At 34.9% G+C, this 14998-nt stretch overlaps 1 protein-coding gene across 2 annotated transcripts in view; it reads right to left on the bottom strand.

The window, feature by feature from the left end:
* Positions 1-2139: 2139 nt before the first annotated feature.
* The window catches only part of LOC103700871 (transcriptional adapter ADA2-like), a 37316-nt gene continuing 24457 nt past the window's right edge, over positions 2140-14998 (bottom strand). For both annotated transcript variants that reach the window (XM_008782766.4, XM_008782767.4), the window contains exons 7-13: positions 14852-14915; positions 14710-14765; positions 14459-14524; positions 11520-11742; positions 10169-10379; positions 3054-3383; positions 2140-2535 (exon numbers count right to left, since the gene is read on the bottom strand). In XM_008782766.4, the coding sequence (XP_008780988.1) occupies positions 2329-2535; positions 3054-3383; positions 10169-10379; positions 11520-11742; positions 14459-14524; positions 14710-14765; positions 14852-14915 (1157 nt within the window). In that variant the 3' untranslated portion in view covers positions 2140-2328. The remainder of the gene's footprint in view (positions 2536-3053; positions 3384-10168; positions 10380-11519; positions 11743-14458; positions 14525-14709; positions 14766-14851; positions 14916-14998) is intronic.

Genomic DNA, 14998 nt, shown 5'->3' on the forward strand with positions numbered 1-14998 from the left:
TAATAATTTGAAACCAGTATTGAAATTACGAAGGATTTTGGTTTCTGTTGGTTTCCATCTGAGGGAGTTGGTACCGTTTGGACGATGTCAAGGCACCATTACCTCCTACAAGAAGAGCCTGATATAAGGATGATAATCAGTTTCAGAAAGTTGGAACCCTTCAAACTACTATCATCATGATGACCGCTGCTCACAAAATAATTTTAAAAATTACTGGAGGAAATGGCCTTGATATATAAGCATAAGAGCAAGGTTTGCTACATCAATCGGTATTGTAGCATTCACTTGGGCATGTTGTACCATATGATACCGACATTCGGTATGTTGAATTTTACCATATCATACTGTATATCAATATTGTAATAAGATGGTACTGATAATTGTAATAGGATGGTACTGATATGAGGTTTGGCATCAATATGGTGAATATTGGGTGAGTTTTTTTTTTCCTTTTTTTTTCTTGGGCTTTGTTTGGATCTGGCTTTGCAGAGTCTTGGCTGCATGGAAATGAAACTAGGTGTAATGAGACCTGGTTTTGTGGTTTATAAGCCAAATTTGAATTTGGCTAAAGATATTGTTAGACCCAACATTTTGTTAAATTGTGTTTGGTTGTTGAGGAGGTTTTAAAAGATGATATCGAGTTGCATGTCAAGTTTTGAAGGTAATTTTGAAGAAAATGGATAAATTTGCACTTTCTAACCCCTATATATCATGTGGATGTGTTTTGGCTAACTCACAAAGGAGGATAAAATAAATTTAATATTGATAATAATAAATGATTATTATGGCCCATTATGTTACTAAGAGTATTGATTTGGTAATAGATGCATTATAATATGCAGTTTAAGACGTTGATGCATACTACAATACTATGATATTATTTTAAATTTTGATCGCAAAGTTTTATAATCTAATATAAGTAGAATAAATATAATATAATAATGTTTATATAATAATAGTGTAATATTATGATATTAGATAATATTATGCTATTATAATATTATCACTGTTATAACAACATAGTACCATGTAATGTTGCATCACTAATCATCATTATATTTTCTAGGGATTTTCTTTATTAATTCCGGAACTTTTTCTTAATACTTAATCAATTAAAGCTTTCTTATCTTGTATCCTCTTTCCACTTATGATCAATTGCGAGTCCTCATATGTACGAAGCTTTTGGATATTGATAAGAATAGCCAATTCAAGACCAGCAATCAAAGCTTAATATTCAGCCTTATTGTTGGTGCACGGCTTTGTTAGCCAAGGAATAGCAAAGGATGCGAACTTCAGGTGTAACAAACATAAGTCCAATTCCCACTTTGATTTCAGGAATATTTGGAATCACAGATTCAATTGATGATGAACCATCAAAAAAGCCATCATTTAATATGGTTCCCCATAGAAAGAAATCCTTTCATTTTCTCTCCATGAGATTCAGACCGGCCGACTCTAAAGCTAATTCTAAAAATTTATGAATATAGCCCTAGCCTATTCTATAATCTTATGTTGTAAATGGCATAAAATAGAGTAATAAACCATTTAGGAGACGCGGCAAACTTAAATGAATTGCCAGACCCAAGAACTGCAAGTCACGGGGGAATCGCTGCAAACCTTAAAGTACGGTAGACATAATAAATGCTGTAAGATGATCCTACTTTCCCCCTTTTCTTTGAGCCCCATACCTCTTCTACCATTGTCTGGATTTTTATCAACTCCTTCAAGAACTTCCAAAGCATAACATTATAAAGTTAAATTCACAACAACGACGACGACAAGGCACTGCCTAAGGATACAGTAAACTTATGACAGCCAGATCAAATAAACAAATCACTTAGGGATTGCTGCAAACTGACAAGTACCTGTGAACATCTGTAAACATACAAGCTATCTATTAGTTTCTCTGGATATATCAACTCCTTTATGGATTAACTGAAACTTTATGAATTGACCTTGATACAACAAACAGTAACATTCCTTCCTAATAAATTCTTGAAGCTACTTAAAGGTTGTCAATGCTCGTGTTATTCATTAGCAGTTTCTTATTCTTTTCTTGCAAGGCGCCAGAAAATCAGTTAGAAAAAGAAAAACATTTTTAACACTTGCACCATTAGAACAATTCCTCTATCAAGGCAGTTTTTTGTTAATCCATGCAAAGTTATCATAATTAGAATAAAAAATAGGCACATGAAGGTTAAGTTACAATGGATATAAATGTTTATAACATTATATTTTGATAACAACTTATTCAAAGAGTCAAAACACTAAAACAAATGTGAGAGAGGGGAAGAGGTGTAGTTTAAAATAAAGCGCACTAAAAGTAAACTAAACAGCTGCAGACTCATCATGCTGCCCCAACTTCTTTATTACGATATCATAAACTGTGTCCACTTTGACAGGGTCGACCTTGAATAACCCATGGGCATCAGATTTTTTGACAACAGTACCCTTAAATATCTCCTCCACCAGCTTCTGCTGCATTTTAAGGTAGTGACTAGGCAGCAATCTATTCTGACAGCAAAGTTGTCGCTCCTGCAAAACAGAAATTTAATGTGAATAAAGCATTTCACACCAACTTTCAGTACTACTCAGAAAAAAATGAAATTGGTATTGGAAAAGGGAGACAATATCAGTTAGGAATGAGATCATAATGACAAAATTGATTGTCCTAAGCTGTTTCATGGTAGAAATGATGTTAAAACTACACAATCACTTGCATACATAATATCCTGCATGAAACTAATCTTAAGAACTCATTATGAACAATAATTCTATTCCTCAAACATCAACTGCTGTCCAACTATGCTTTCAGGAGGTTAAAACAAATGGCCTTTCATTCCAAATCCAACTATTTACGACTGCTATATCTTCATTCTGGCAACTTGCAATGTGCTACTGCATGAAACTGGATACAAGAATATTTCAACCACAAGATTATCATGGTTCAACTGATAAACTACAGAAGAGTACTACAATGCAATATAAATATCCACACTTCAAAAGCACAAGATATAAGCTAATGGCATGATATGAGTAGCAGAGGCACTTACATGTTCACTCAGTAACTCTGCACCAGGAAGTCCTGTAATATCCCAATCATCAAAAGTTGTAGAGGGTGAATCCTTACTACCAGAATCTAACCCTGCACCTCCTTTTATTTTGTGGTTGTCAATGGTGTTTCGTGGGCTGCCATCAGATTCACCTTTTTCTCTGTTCATAGGCCGTGCTGCCTTTTGCATTACTTTACTACTTGCAACAACCTGATTACCTTCCTTAGATTCCTTTGCTTTTTGAGCACTTGCCTCTAATTCCCTTTTCCGCTTCTGTTCAATGTATGCTTTTGCTTCTGCCAGACTACGACATCCAGCAGCACGACATTCCTGACAATTAAAAATACAGAGAACTAAGATGGAAAGGAAAATGATTTTAGGTGACACTAGCATCAAATCAGCCATATGTCCTCTAATGACCAGAATTTCTTTATGTAAAAGATGTTCAAGTTGTAAGGCTCTTATTGCTTGAGTGCATCTTATGGGTAAGTACAATTTGTATAATAAAACTTGTCATGCATTTTGAGTTAAGTAACTCTTCAACATGCAATTTAGAATAAAGAACTCTAGTCTGAATCTTCCACTGAAAGCTTATGATATATGAATAATGTATCCTAGAAAATGACATGCTGATTAAAAATGTTAAGGCATAATTAAAATAATCACTTAATCCAGGGTACTTAAGTTTATTCTGTGGAACTAAGCAGTATGTCAGTGTGAGAACCTGTCAGTTAATTCAGTCAAAGTCCTTGAGCTAGGAGGTCAGCAAGTCAGTATGCTAGGCTGACATAGCCATTGACTTGGGTACATCCTATCCCCGTATTGATATTTTCTGGTTATTGGACTATTGCCAAAAGAGATTTATTTTCTTGAATGAATATATCTGACATCAAAGAAAGGGCCAACCCATCTGTATAATTAATTGTATAATCAAAAACGTGCTAACAAGCTCTTCCCCACAAGGCAGTAGCTACAATCAGTCTCCAAGCTCTATTTTCTAAGTCAGACTCATTTACTTTACAATACTAGTTCTTTTACACTAGACCATGCAAGAAGATACAAAAGCCTATAGCAAAAGGGCATATATATCCATCTGGGCATGCATATGGTGCAAAGTTTGAGCATGTGAATGTATGCATGCATCCACGCCAACTAATCATTGCATCCTACTTTCCGGTACATATTACATGCTATAAGTACCACTAATTGCCGCCAACTCTTATTGTCTAGGCATACCTCTTCTACCAATTTTACATCTTTCAATATTCAGCTCACTACTAATCAAGGTATCACCTTGTTTCCTATCGTTCATGGTTGTGAACCCAGTTCCCACTGAACTAAGTTTTAAGACAGAATGCCCTAGCCACTTCGTTTGCAGTCATCATGATACCTTCTTTGCTATAGTACTCAATTGCTTCCATGTTTGCTGGTCTACTTTGTACTTTATGATCAGTTAAACTCGTTAAGTAAACTGTTGGTGTTTAATCCTAGAGTTTTAGGGGAGGGTGTTAAAGGGAGTGATAGTTGCATTCTTTGGTGATCTACCGCTACGGTGCAAGTGCTGTGCATGTACATGTTCAATTAGTTCCTTAACCATCCTCAGGTCATTAACATTCAAGGTTATTTAGCACAATTTAACATAAGAGGGCCTATATTCAGCTGGTTGATTACTTTTTAAAACATGGATTAGATCAAACCATCTGTGCATTAAGTTAAACATCCTTTGTGCAACCACTGCTAAGAGCTATGCTTCAGTGACTCAATGTGGTGGAGATTCAAATTTTAGATTGCCTATGGTGCACTTTGGCAGCATGAAGGCAAAACTTTCTTAGTTAAGCCTCCAATCATAACAAAAGCAGCATATAGTCAAAAGCATTGGAGCAAGTGTAATGGCACCTAGATATTCAAGACTGTCATAATAAAATTCAGCTAACTACACAAGAGGTCATCAAGGGTACAAATGACTAGATAACATTCACCTGAAGAGCTTATAGCCAAATTAAAACATGAAAAAAAAATAGAGTAGCATGCACATATCACCAAACAAGAGGTTCTCTAATATCACAGAAGATCTTAGTTATATGAGATCCGGGTCAAGTTGGACAACCAGTCAGAGTAGTTGACTGAGAACGTCAGACAGTCATTGGCTGAGAAAATTAGAGTCTTATACAGTAAGGAGAAAAGGGCCTCTTCAAAAATGCTTGACAGAGTAAAAAAAAAACACTAGTAGTGGTAGCTTGCGGCATTGTTGGCGTTCTGGCAAAGAAAAATTGGCTTAGGTCCTCCACCCCTAATAAATAATGTCCAAATAGTATAGTTAATCACGGTCCTATGGTTGGGCCAACTGTTTGCATAACTGCTGGCAATTTCCCAAATCCAGTGTCAGATTTCAGTGATGCTCTGATATAATTAATTAACCACCTAATGAGAATAAAACGATAATGCATATACTTAGAATAGACTGTGTGCGTCTTGTTATACACACATGACACGGTATGCCTATGCGCTATTCAATTGTATAGCCAATACTTCTAACTATGTTGATCAAATATAAACAAGTGAATAATAGTCAGTCTGCAAGTGGTTAGACAAATATATACCACATTATTACAAAATAAGAGTTTTGAGTTTTCCTAAAAGATTTTGTTTATCAAATTTTCCACCAAATTGTTGTTTGTTTTTGTCCTACAAACTTTATAAGAGAACCGATTATTTCAAATCAGACTTTCGCAAATATATAGAACATCATTACTTTTCTCCCGTTGGTGCCCTCACATGATCACTCTAGGTCAATGTATGCTTGCCTGGGATGAAATCCACCCTTTACCTCTCTCTTCCATCTCCCTTTTTGTCTCATTACATAGCCAAACATAGAATGGCAGCCCAGTGCATAAGGCTACCTCGGTTGCAGGTTTTAGAGAGGGTCATATATATGCAACCTTACCCCCACTTGCAGAGATGCTGATTCCTTGTTTTTAACTCATAACCTAGAGGAACCTTGCCATTATGTCTCATTAAGTACCCAATCATAAGACATAAACATAGGTATGAACTATGATCTTTTTCCATCTATCCTGATATCAATGTGCTCAAATGCAGTGCATGAGGCCATAAACGTAGCAGCATATGCATAGAGTCCCTTAAGCACACCACATTCCCTAAATATGGCCACTATGCGACAAGATTAATATTGTCCTACTGTATTTGCCGCCAACCTACCATTGTTCGATCACATAGATAGCTCTTTAAGTTTTGTGTGACCATAGATGTGGCCCACTCTTATGCAGACCCGTGAAAATGGGGCATGTGCAAACAGATGGTAGGGTTTTATATTCTTCACCCTAGAAAGGTAAGTAAATATCAATAATATCAACTCGCTAATGATGTCATAATTGTTACATTAAGCACTAAGTAATAGGAAATAACTATTTGATCTGATTATAGAAAGAAGCAATTTCTTCAATCTGCTCAACTCGGACCTCTCAACGAACATAATAAGAAATAAAAGAAATATCAAAAGTAAGATATCAAGCATTAATTGCTTTCATTATATATTTATAAGCTGATACACAATGCCTCCATTTATACTAGTGAGGACCAATTTTCGGGTCCGATTCCACTTCTAGTTAAAAGATGTGAAAATTTTCTTAAAATAGTAAAGAAATTATATAAGAGTGAAACTAATCCGGCAGTTAGATCCTGACTAGCACATCATTTGGCCTTTTCTCTTATTGTCCTCCCGAAGTGGAAGATATGCCCAGTCAAAAAATCAAAGTTTTACTTTGATTGGCTCATTCGAAACCCTAAACATTATCAAACCCCCTATGTTACTACAACATGACAAACCCATTAGGTGTAGTCACACCATAAGAGCTTCATTTTGGCACCTGGAACACTAAAAATGGACACTATATGATAAAGTTATGGCCTCTAGAAGTTATGGTCCTAGATGTGGCGGATCAAGCTCCCAAACATCGTCTAGACCAATCCCAAGTGGCCAAATTAGTCCACAATGGATATGGTGACCCTCTTAGATCATTGTTCGATATTATTATGATTAACATTACTTCTATTTATAATATATATTGTTGTTATTAATGTTTTAATTTTTTATTTACTTAAAATAAGGTTCGCAATCTAGATACTAGATCTCGTACTGATACCATGTTAATACACTGTCCATATGCCCAATACATGGGTCGGTTCGGCTTACTGAAACTCGGTACACTCGCTGTACCAAGATTCAATTTAGTATTGATATGGTATGGTATGCCCGATATGATACAGTACACACAGTACAACAGACCTTGATTTAAAATATTAAACAATGCAAACCTTATGCTCTCATATGTGCGGCTCATGTAACAAGTATCCACTATCCAATCCCTTAACAGCCAACATACTGCAACCACCTTTTAAAACACTACATGATATCTCTAAATTATTTAATCTCTCTATACTTCATTGCTTTGTTTCTTACATTGCCCAAAAACCATCTCATGTTTATCTCTTGAATCTCACTAGCAATCAACCAAATCTTTATAAGATCTTCTCTCTCCCCCTTACCTTATTATTCTGACAATATATATCAATCTATTTCCCAGATCTTCTGTCTCACATGTCCAAAGAATTATAGCCAAGTATAGTAGAGCCCTAATTAAGAGTTGTCCAAATTGCAAAGTTATTAAGAGTGAGAAAGAACCTACTTCTCAAGTATAGCATAGGCTATGCATCCCTCAAAAGATATAAACAAAGGCCAAGATCAAGTTGACAAAGGGTTAGGTTGCTTTTAGGGGTAAAATTCCTTTTTTGCCCTCATTGTTTATACTGGGCATGGTTTATAGCTTTTTTAAGGGGCATAACATATCCTATTATATGAATCGTTAAATAATCAGTTAATCTCTCTCTATTTCCATATTTGCTCTTGCTTCCAAACTCTGGTTGGACTCTCTCTCTGTTTATCTATGAGTCTCCTAAGCAATGCCTATGGGGCATCTATAAGAATAGCACAATTGTTTTAATGACGTGACAACATTTGTTTGGAAGCCTAAACTATGGCAACGGGATTAGATTTTCTATTCCTTTTACGACACCCAATGTTTCTTAATATTAATTAGTCACATATAACCATTTTGGATATTATCATTCATTCACCAAAACTTGTAACCATTTGCGTTTAGGAGTGTAAAAAAGCCAAGCTTGAGCAAGCTAGACCTAGGTCAAGCTTCACTTCTTTTATAACCGAGCTAAGTTCTAGGCAGCAATTTAATTTCAAAAATCTTAATATATTCATGAACAGCTCGTTCAAGGGACTTGGCCAGAGCTGCAACTCAAGAATCCAGCTGCCCAAAAGCTCATATGTATGCATATATTACATACATATATGACATATATGCATGCATTTATGTAAATGTTTACGTACATTTATGTATACATGCATATATGCCTGTGCATGGGCGTGTACAGATACATGCATCAACAAATATACATATGTATGTCTTTATGTATGCATCACTTGAGCTAATTTCCAAGATTAGAATCTAAATCTACAATTTTATAGCTGAAGTACAAATTTTGTTATGTACATCGTGTCAGTATTTATCAATAAATATAAATAGATTTTTCATTTATACGTAACATGGTTCGGGTGTTGGCCATCCTAGATGGCATGTGTACCATGCTGGGCCAAACTAACACTCAACATGAATCCGAATGACGCCTATTCACTATTTTCTTGATACTTTTATTAAAAAAGTAAATCCTTTTTTGTCCAGCGCAATGCAACATGCCAGATGACACGGCATGACATGTATTCCCAATGGATGATCAGAAGCCCACCAACACGAACACTTAGAATCTAGGTATATAACAATCAGATATATGGTATACGTCAACTCATTAGTTACTTAAATTTCAAACTTAATCGAAGCGGATACAGAAGAACTAGGCAATGCTCAGCCTTGGCTCATTACCTAGTTAGCAAGCTCAAATTGAGCCATATTTCAAACTAAACCAAAGTTGGTTGAATTCAATCGTTTGACAATCCTACCTTCATTGTGGACTTTTATTGATACGGAGAGATCAAGGAGGAAATTATAGGACCAATTTTAGAAAAAAATTTGAAAACCAAAAAGTTGAACTAGCTGGCATTACATAATAAACGGCACAGAATACAAAAGTAATGGAAGCGGCCTTGTGGTCATCTATTAACATATCATTTATTTAATAATATTAAATATGACGCGGTCATGAACCCATTCCTACTGATCTCTCTCAGTATTGCCATATTCGATTTCCATCATCAAAAATAGCATAAAGAATGTGCCATTAATGTGATGACCTAAGAATCAAGTATCAAATTGACAACTTGTGGGTGGATAACCCAAGTGTCCTGTGCATGGTCGTACATTAATCATTCACTGGAACTTGCATAAGTTCACTTTATTTTAGGAGAAATTCTCTCTCCATTTATCTAACACCATTAAAGTATGAGTAACTTACACCTCATAAATAAAACATCTCCTAGATACTGTTCAAGCAAGAGAATCTTAAGTCTCTATTATAGCTCCAGACCATATATGTCTGTGCACAAGGTTTCATTTTTGGAAACCAACTCCTACAGAACTTGAAAATTAATAACACAGTTCTTCAATTTTGTATACTTATTACACTACTATAACTTTTAACAAAATACTTTGTTTAATTAAAATTCAAATAACACCTTTTTACAATTATAAAATATTTGCAAACATTGTTTCTTATTCTGTAAGGATCAACTTGAATACATAACAGAATTTTTTTAGACTTATTTACAGGGTCTTTTTATAAGTTACTATCATAATGTGAATGGCATTATTGTCAATGAGAAAAACATTAATATTATGTGAAAAAATTTAGCAAGGCAAGGGCATGGAAATATATCTCAATGAGCAAAACATTATTGTCAATGAATAAAAGTTGTCAAATCAGGAGAGAATATAAACATTGGGAACTCCTCATAACAGGCTGCAAGTCAAGAAAATTTTTGGACATTTAAGAACTGAGATAAACAACCAAGTAACAGGTTGCAAATAAGCAGCCGTAAATAAGAACTTATCTACAGAACAACATCGCACCTGAAGCTCTTGAATTCTTCTTCGAATTTTACGCTCTTCAATAACACTCTTAACTAGGGCCTCATGATCTTCTGGAGAGAGAAAACGCATGAAAACCTTGTAACGGTTATATATTTCTCTGTCTTCACTTGAGAGTTCCTTCTCCAATGGGTTGGGATAAAGTAAATTCCTCTCTAATATGAAATCCTTTCTTCTTTTCCTCTCATCAAGCCTATCAAGAAACTTCAAATATATAAATAATGAAAAAATTCACATTAAAGTTCCTATATTCCACAACCATCATGAATGATGCTTTTAGGTTGGTCAAACATTACTAAAATATACCACAAACAAAAATATGTTTTCACAAACATAAACAGATAGTGCTGATATCTTGAAATAGCATACATAATGTTGATGTGAACTAAAGCAGTTCTAACAGAACCATGAGACAACACACTGCTACAAATAGTATACATCTTATGCAACTACAGTCATCAGATATCATAAATGGTCTTAAAAGCATAGATATCAGATTAGTAGCTACATCAGTATTTCCAAACAATAATGTAAATATTTCCCCATGTTACTTCTAGACAATATAACATATTATACAAATTTTTCTCAGCAGACATAAGATACAAAGAAAGTTAGTTAATGGAGATTTTCTATTAAAAGAAATCAGAAAGATCTCTCAGTTTGTTCAGTTCTCTATATTTATCATTTTTGACAGAACTTCAAAGGTTGGTCTTGTCCAACAACAAAAGCACATGGCCTTTCCGATGCTCTAACTTACAATTTTTTGTTCAATATCAAAGACTCCAAGAACGTTTTATTCTAAACATAAGGAGACCATAATGCACAATTGACTAAATATGGGTGATAAGACGTACATCAGATACACAGATCATACTTCATACTGACTAAAATCAAATTTAATCAAAATACTTAGAAGACCATGTTAATTTTTTTTAATAAAAAAAACTGGAGTTAATAAGTTTGATGCTGTAACTAAGCTGGGTGCCTGTACTTATGTGGCAAGCTACATGCCAGCCAGCTGGGCCAGCATGCAAAAACTTGAAAGTTGAAACCTTGTCTAGAACTAATATGACAACTCATATAGTGTATCACCAGTTAGGACAACAACAGAAGTGCCAAAAGGACAGCATTTACATTTTACAGAATCTTGCTTCACTGATTTGCTATGCAGTGTCGAGACCAAATGGTCAACTGATCATTGCTCTAAAACCACAATCTAGGAACACTGTACTGTTGTACCCACACGCGTGCACTTCTGTGCTATGATAAATGTTTTACCTCCTAAAATTAATGAGTTACATGTATGGGATAAATGCAATCACTGAGAACACACCTTGACAAATAAATACGCAATACACGCAGCTTCAGTTCACGATCAGTTTCGGTGTCAGTTTCCTTGAACTCCATTTCAGCCAGAGCCTGCTCAGCATCATTGTCGTACTCAGGATCAAATTCCTGCCTCTTGGGATTAAAGCCACTTAACTCGGTCATAGAAGGCCCTTCATCTCCTGTGTATTTGGGTTTTTTTACACCAACACTTCTATCCACATGAGGATCTGCCAGTGAAGAATTATTAATATATAACTTGAAAATTATAGATGCAGAATATACAGGGGATTTAAGCAATAAATAATAAACAAAACATTAATTAACATTCAACAATTATTTAAGTGCTGCCATTTCAATAAATTGCTACTCCAACAAGCGGCATATTAATGTTTCAAAACATGTCCACATAACTGTCCTTAAAAATAAGGTTACATGATAACCAGGAAGCAACAGCCTCAGGACATTGAGAATTCAAAACAAATTTCCATAGATGTTGAAGACAATGATCAAGGAAAGACCGAGAATAAGAAAATGAAAAAAGACAAAGCTGCAGATTGAATATTAAGAAATCATGCTTTGAACCTATATCTTGTACTGGAAACAGCAAATTTTGAACCTATATATTTTGGCATTCTATATTTAAAAGATATAAATTTGCAAGTTTTATAGAAACAATTACCACGTTAGCAAAGTGACTGTCAAAAAAAAAGGATAAATAAATAAATTGTAGTAGAAACGAACAAAAAGGATAAACTTTTGTATGCAATGAATGCAGTCACATCTATTATAGTTTATTTTAGTACGTTTTTCACTTTTAACACCTCAAGACTCTCTTACCAATGTAGCTCTAAATAAGATTGATTGATGAAGAGGAATAAGGCCCAACATTCTGGTTGCAGTTTATCTTCCTCTATTATCTCATCAAGATGGTAAAAATGGACTAATGTTGATTGTATCTAATTAAAAACTTAAATCAGAAAGGGGAAGGGCTAAAGTTGCATGGTTTTTGTAGTCTGTCAGTTTAAAAGGAAAAAACTAATAACAGGAAAAAGACACTTCCGTGTCCAGAAGCATTTCATGCAAAAGGGAGGAAGTAGGGCAGAGGTTGCCTTTTGCTGAGTGAGTTGGGAGTTCAGCAGCAGGAATACAAGCGTATGGTGTGGAAGACTGAGCAACAATTCAAGTCCTTTCAGAAGGTTTTCCTAAGATAAAAAATTGCAAGTAAGATAGGACTTTTAAAAAAAAAACATAGTTCGAGTTGCAGGCTCATTTGAGGGTAGACTATTAGCTTACTAGAATGGTCTCTATTAGAGGATTTGGGAGTGGTTCAAAATGGACAAGGAGATAGGGACTGTACATGTCCTTGGATTGACGTAGGGAGTGGGAAGACAAGGAGATAGGACTGTGCATGTTCTCTTCAGCCCTCTAGACACTACTTTTGCTAGCCTTTTGCCCGAGTCTTCATAGAATTTTGAGGAACCAAAAAGTCAAGGAAGTTGAGGATATGCAGACTGAACGCCATCATGCCCATCTTTCCTAAGCAAGAAGAACAATATACATAACCATCAAGCCTAGTCCATATTATTTGTGAATGGCTTTATAAATCCTCATTCACCAAGTAGTTCTTATGTAGCTAACTAGAGCTTCTAAGCAAAGTATGATGGTCTCCAATTGATGGTGATTTCTAATGTGAGAGACAATTTGATTCAAAACCCAGAAGTCTTATGGAAAATCTCAACTTTTAAGACCCAAGAAACCCCTTTCTTAATTTATTTTTGTTTTTATTATTTTTTATATTTTTGTTCTATTTTGTAATGGTTGTTTAAGACGGATTTGAAACTGTCAATACAGAAGCAACCAGGCTCGAGACTAGGATGGCTATTGATATCAGTATCTAAATCTATGTTGCTCTCTCCATCAAATGTCAAGCACAGCAAGAAAAAGAAAGATAGGATTGTCGATAGTAGATGATATAAACCCTCTCCTAGGTCAAAATACAAAGATGGTGAGAGTAGGTGATAGAAGTTTGAAAATTAGAGATGAAGATTACACATTACAGATACAAGATAATGTAATTATATATGAAGATGTCAAAAAATGACCCAAGGATTTTCCTATTTTACTTCAGAGACATTGCCAACATGGAAGAATGCTAAATGTAGTAGTACTTGCAATTCTAGAAGTAATACCTTACGCATAGCATGGGTGTCATAATGTCCCAAAGAATTTCACTCTTATAACATCCAAAGACCTAACATAGGGACATTCTTGCTCAACAAAAATTAGTATGTAATCATCAGATTATATGAATATACAGACCATAAGACTATGATAGGTTGTTTCATGGTAGTAACTTTAAAAGATGTATTCTTTGTGACATATGTTAGGAAATATGATAGAGAGAGTATGTAACAATTCACTAATAATGTGTTCTTTGATTAGCGACTCACAGAGTTGTTGAACCAACATAAGCATAACACTATATATATGGAGTGCAAGCAGTGTCATGCCACATTGTTTAGTGCTTAAAGTTTCAGTTTTAGAAACCTCAGAATGTTAGCAGCAATAACAAAATTAATCTTAATATTAAATGTGAGAGTTAATGACTTATGTCCCGAACCATTCAAGCAGATGGTGGACATTCAAGAAAAAATGGAGTCTATAAGATCAAACAGAATATGCAATATTGTGGTTGCTTGGTGCTACAAGAAAGCAAGGATAGGGGATCCATTGGTATCTATATTATTTATTTTCATAATTAAGCAAGTCATCATAGTCTCAACTCTTATTGAGGATCAGGCAGTTACTTGAATAAATAAAATTCTTTCTGATGATAAAAGAAAATGTGGGCTCTGAACAAAGTGTACTTCTATATGGAAGTGCTAATGGAAAATTTGAATGTAAAATTAGATGTTATCATGGTATCTTGAGTTGACATCCAACCTTCCAGTTTAGTTCCATCAGAGCCATCCTTGAGTTGTCCCGTGCTTGAAGCCTTCTTACTTGCACCTGCAGTCAATCATCTAGATTGTTACAAACAACACCACCAATATTAGATTAAGTAATATTGCTGTGATATCAGATGCAAAACACGTCAAATTGCATTATATGAATAGCTCCCACATTAAATTATGATGCGAAAAGATAATAAATAAATTCATACATGAAGACAAATGCTAAATTGCTAATATTACCAGAAGCTAAACTTGGTGATCTGCCAGCTGCAGCTTCTCCACTTACATCTTCAATCCTATCATGCATGAACAAAAGAAAAACACTAGGAAAAAGTTAAACTTGGCAAAAGAAGAGAAAAGGAAGCAATGGCAGACAACACACTTGACCCTTGAAGGTGAGAATGGAGACTCTTCTTTTGGTGTAACATCCCCAAGCACTGAAACTCCTGCCAGCATAAATGGTACCAAACAATTGGAGAGAGTTCAGCAAAATTTTCAATGTTGAAAACTTTAACAGTATATTGCAGGT

The sequence above is a fragment of the Phoenix dactylifera genome, chromosome 16 (genome assembly GCF_009389715.1).
Source record: "Phoenix dactylifera cultivar Barhee BC4 chromosome 16, palm_55x_up_171113_PBpolish2nd_filt_p, whole genome shotgun sequence".
In the NCBI taxonomy this organism is placed as follows: Eukaryota; Viridiplantae; Streptophyta; class Magnoliopsida; order Arecales; family Arecaceae; genus Phoenix; species Phoenix dactylifera.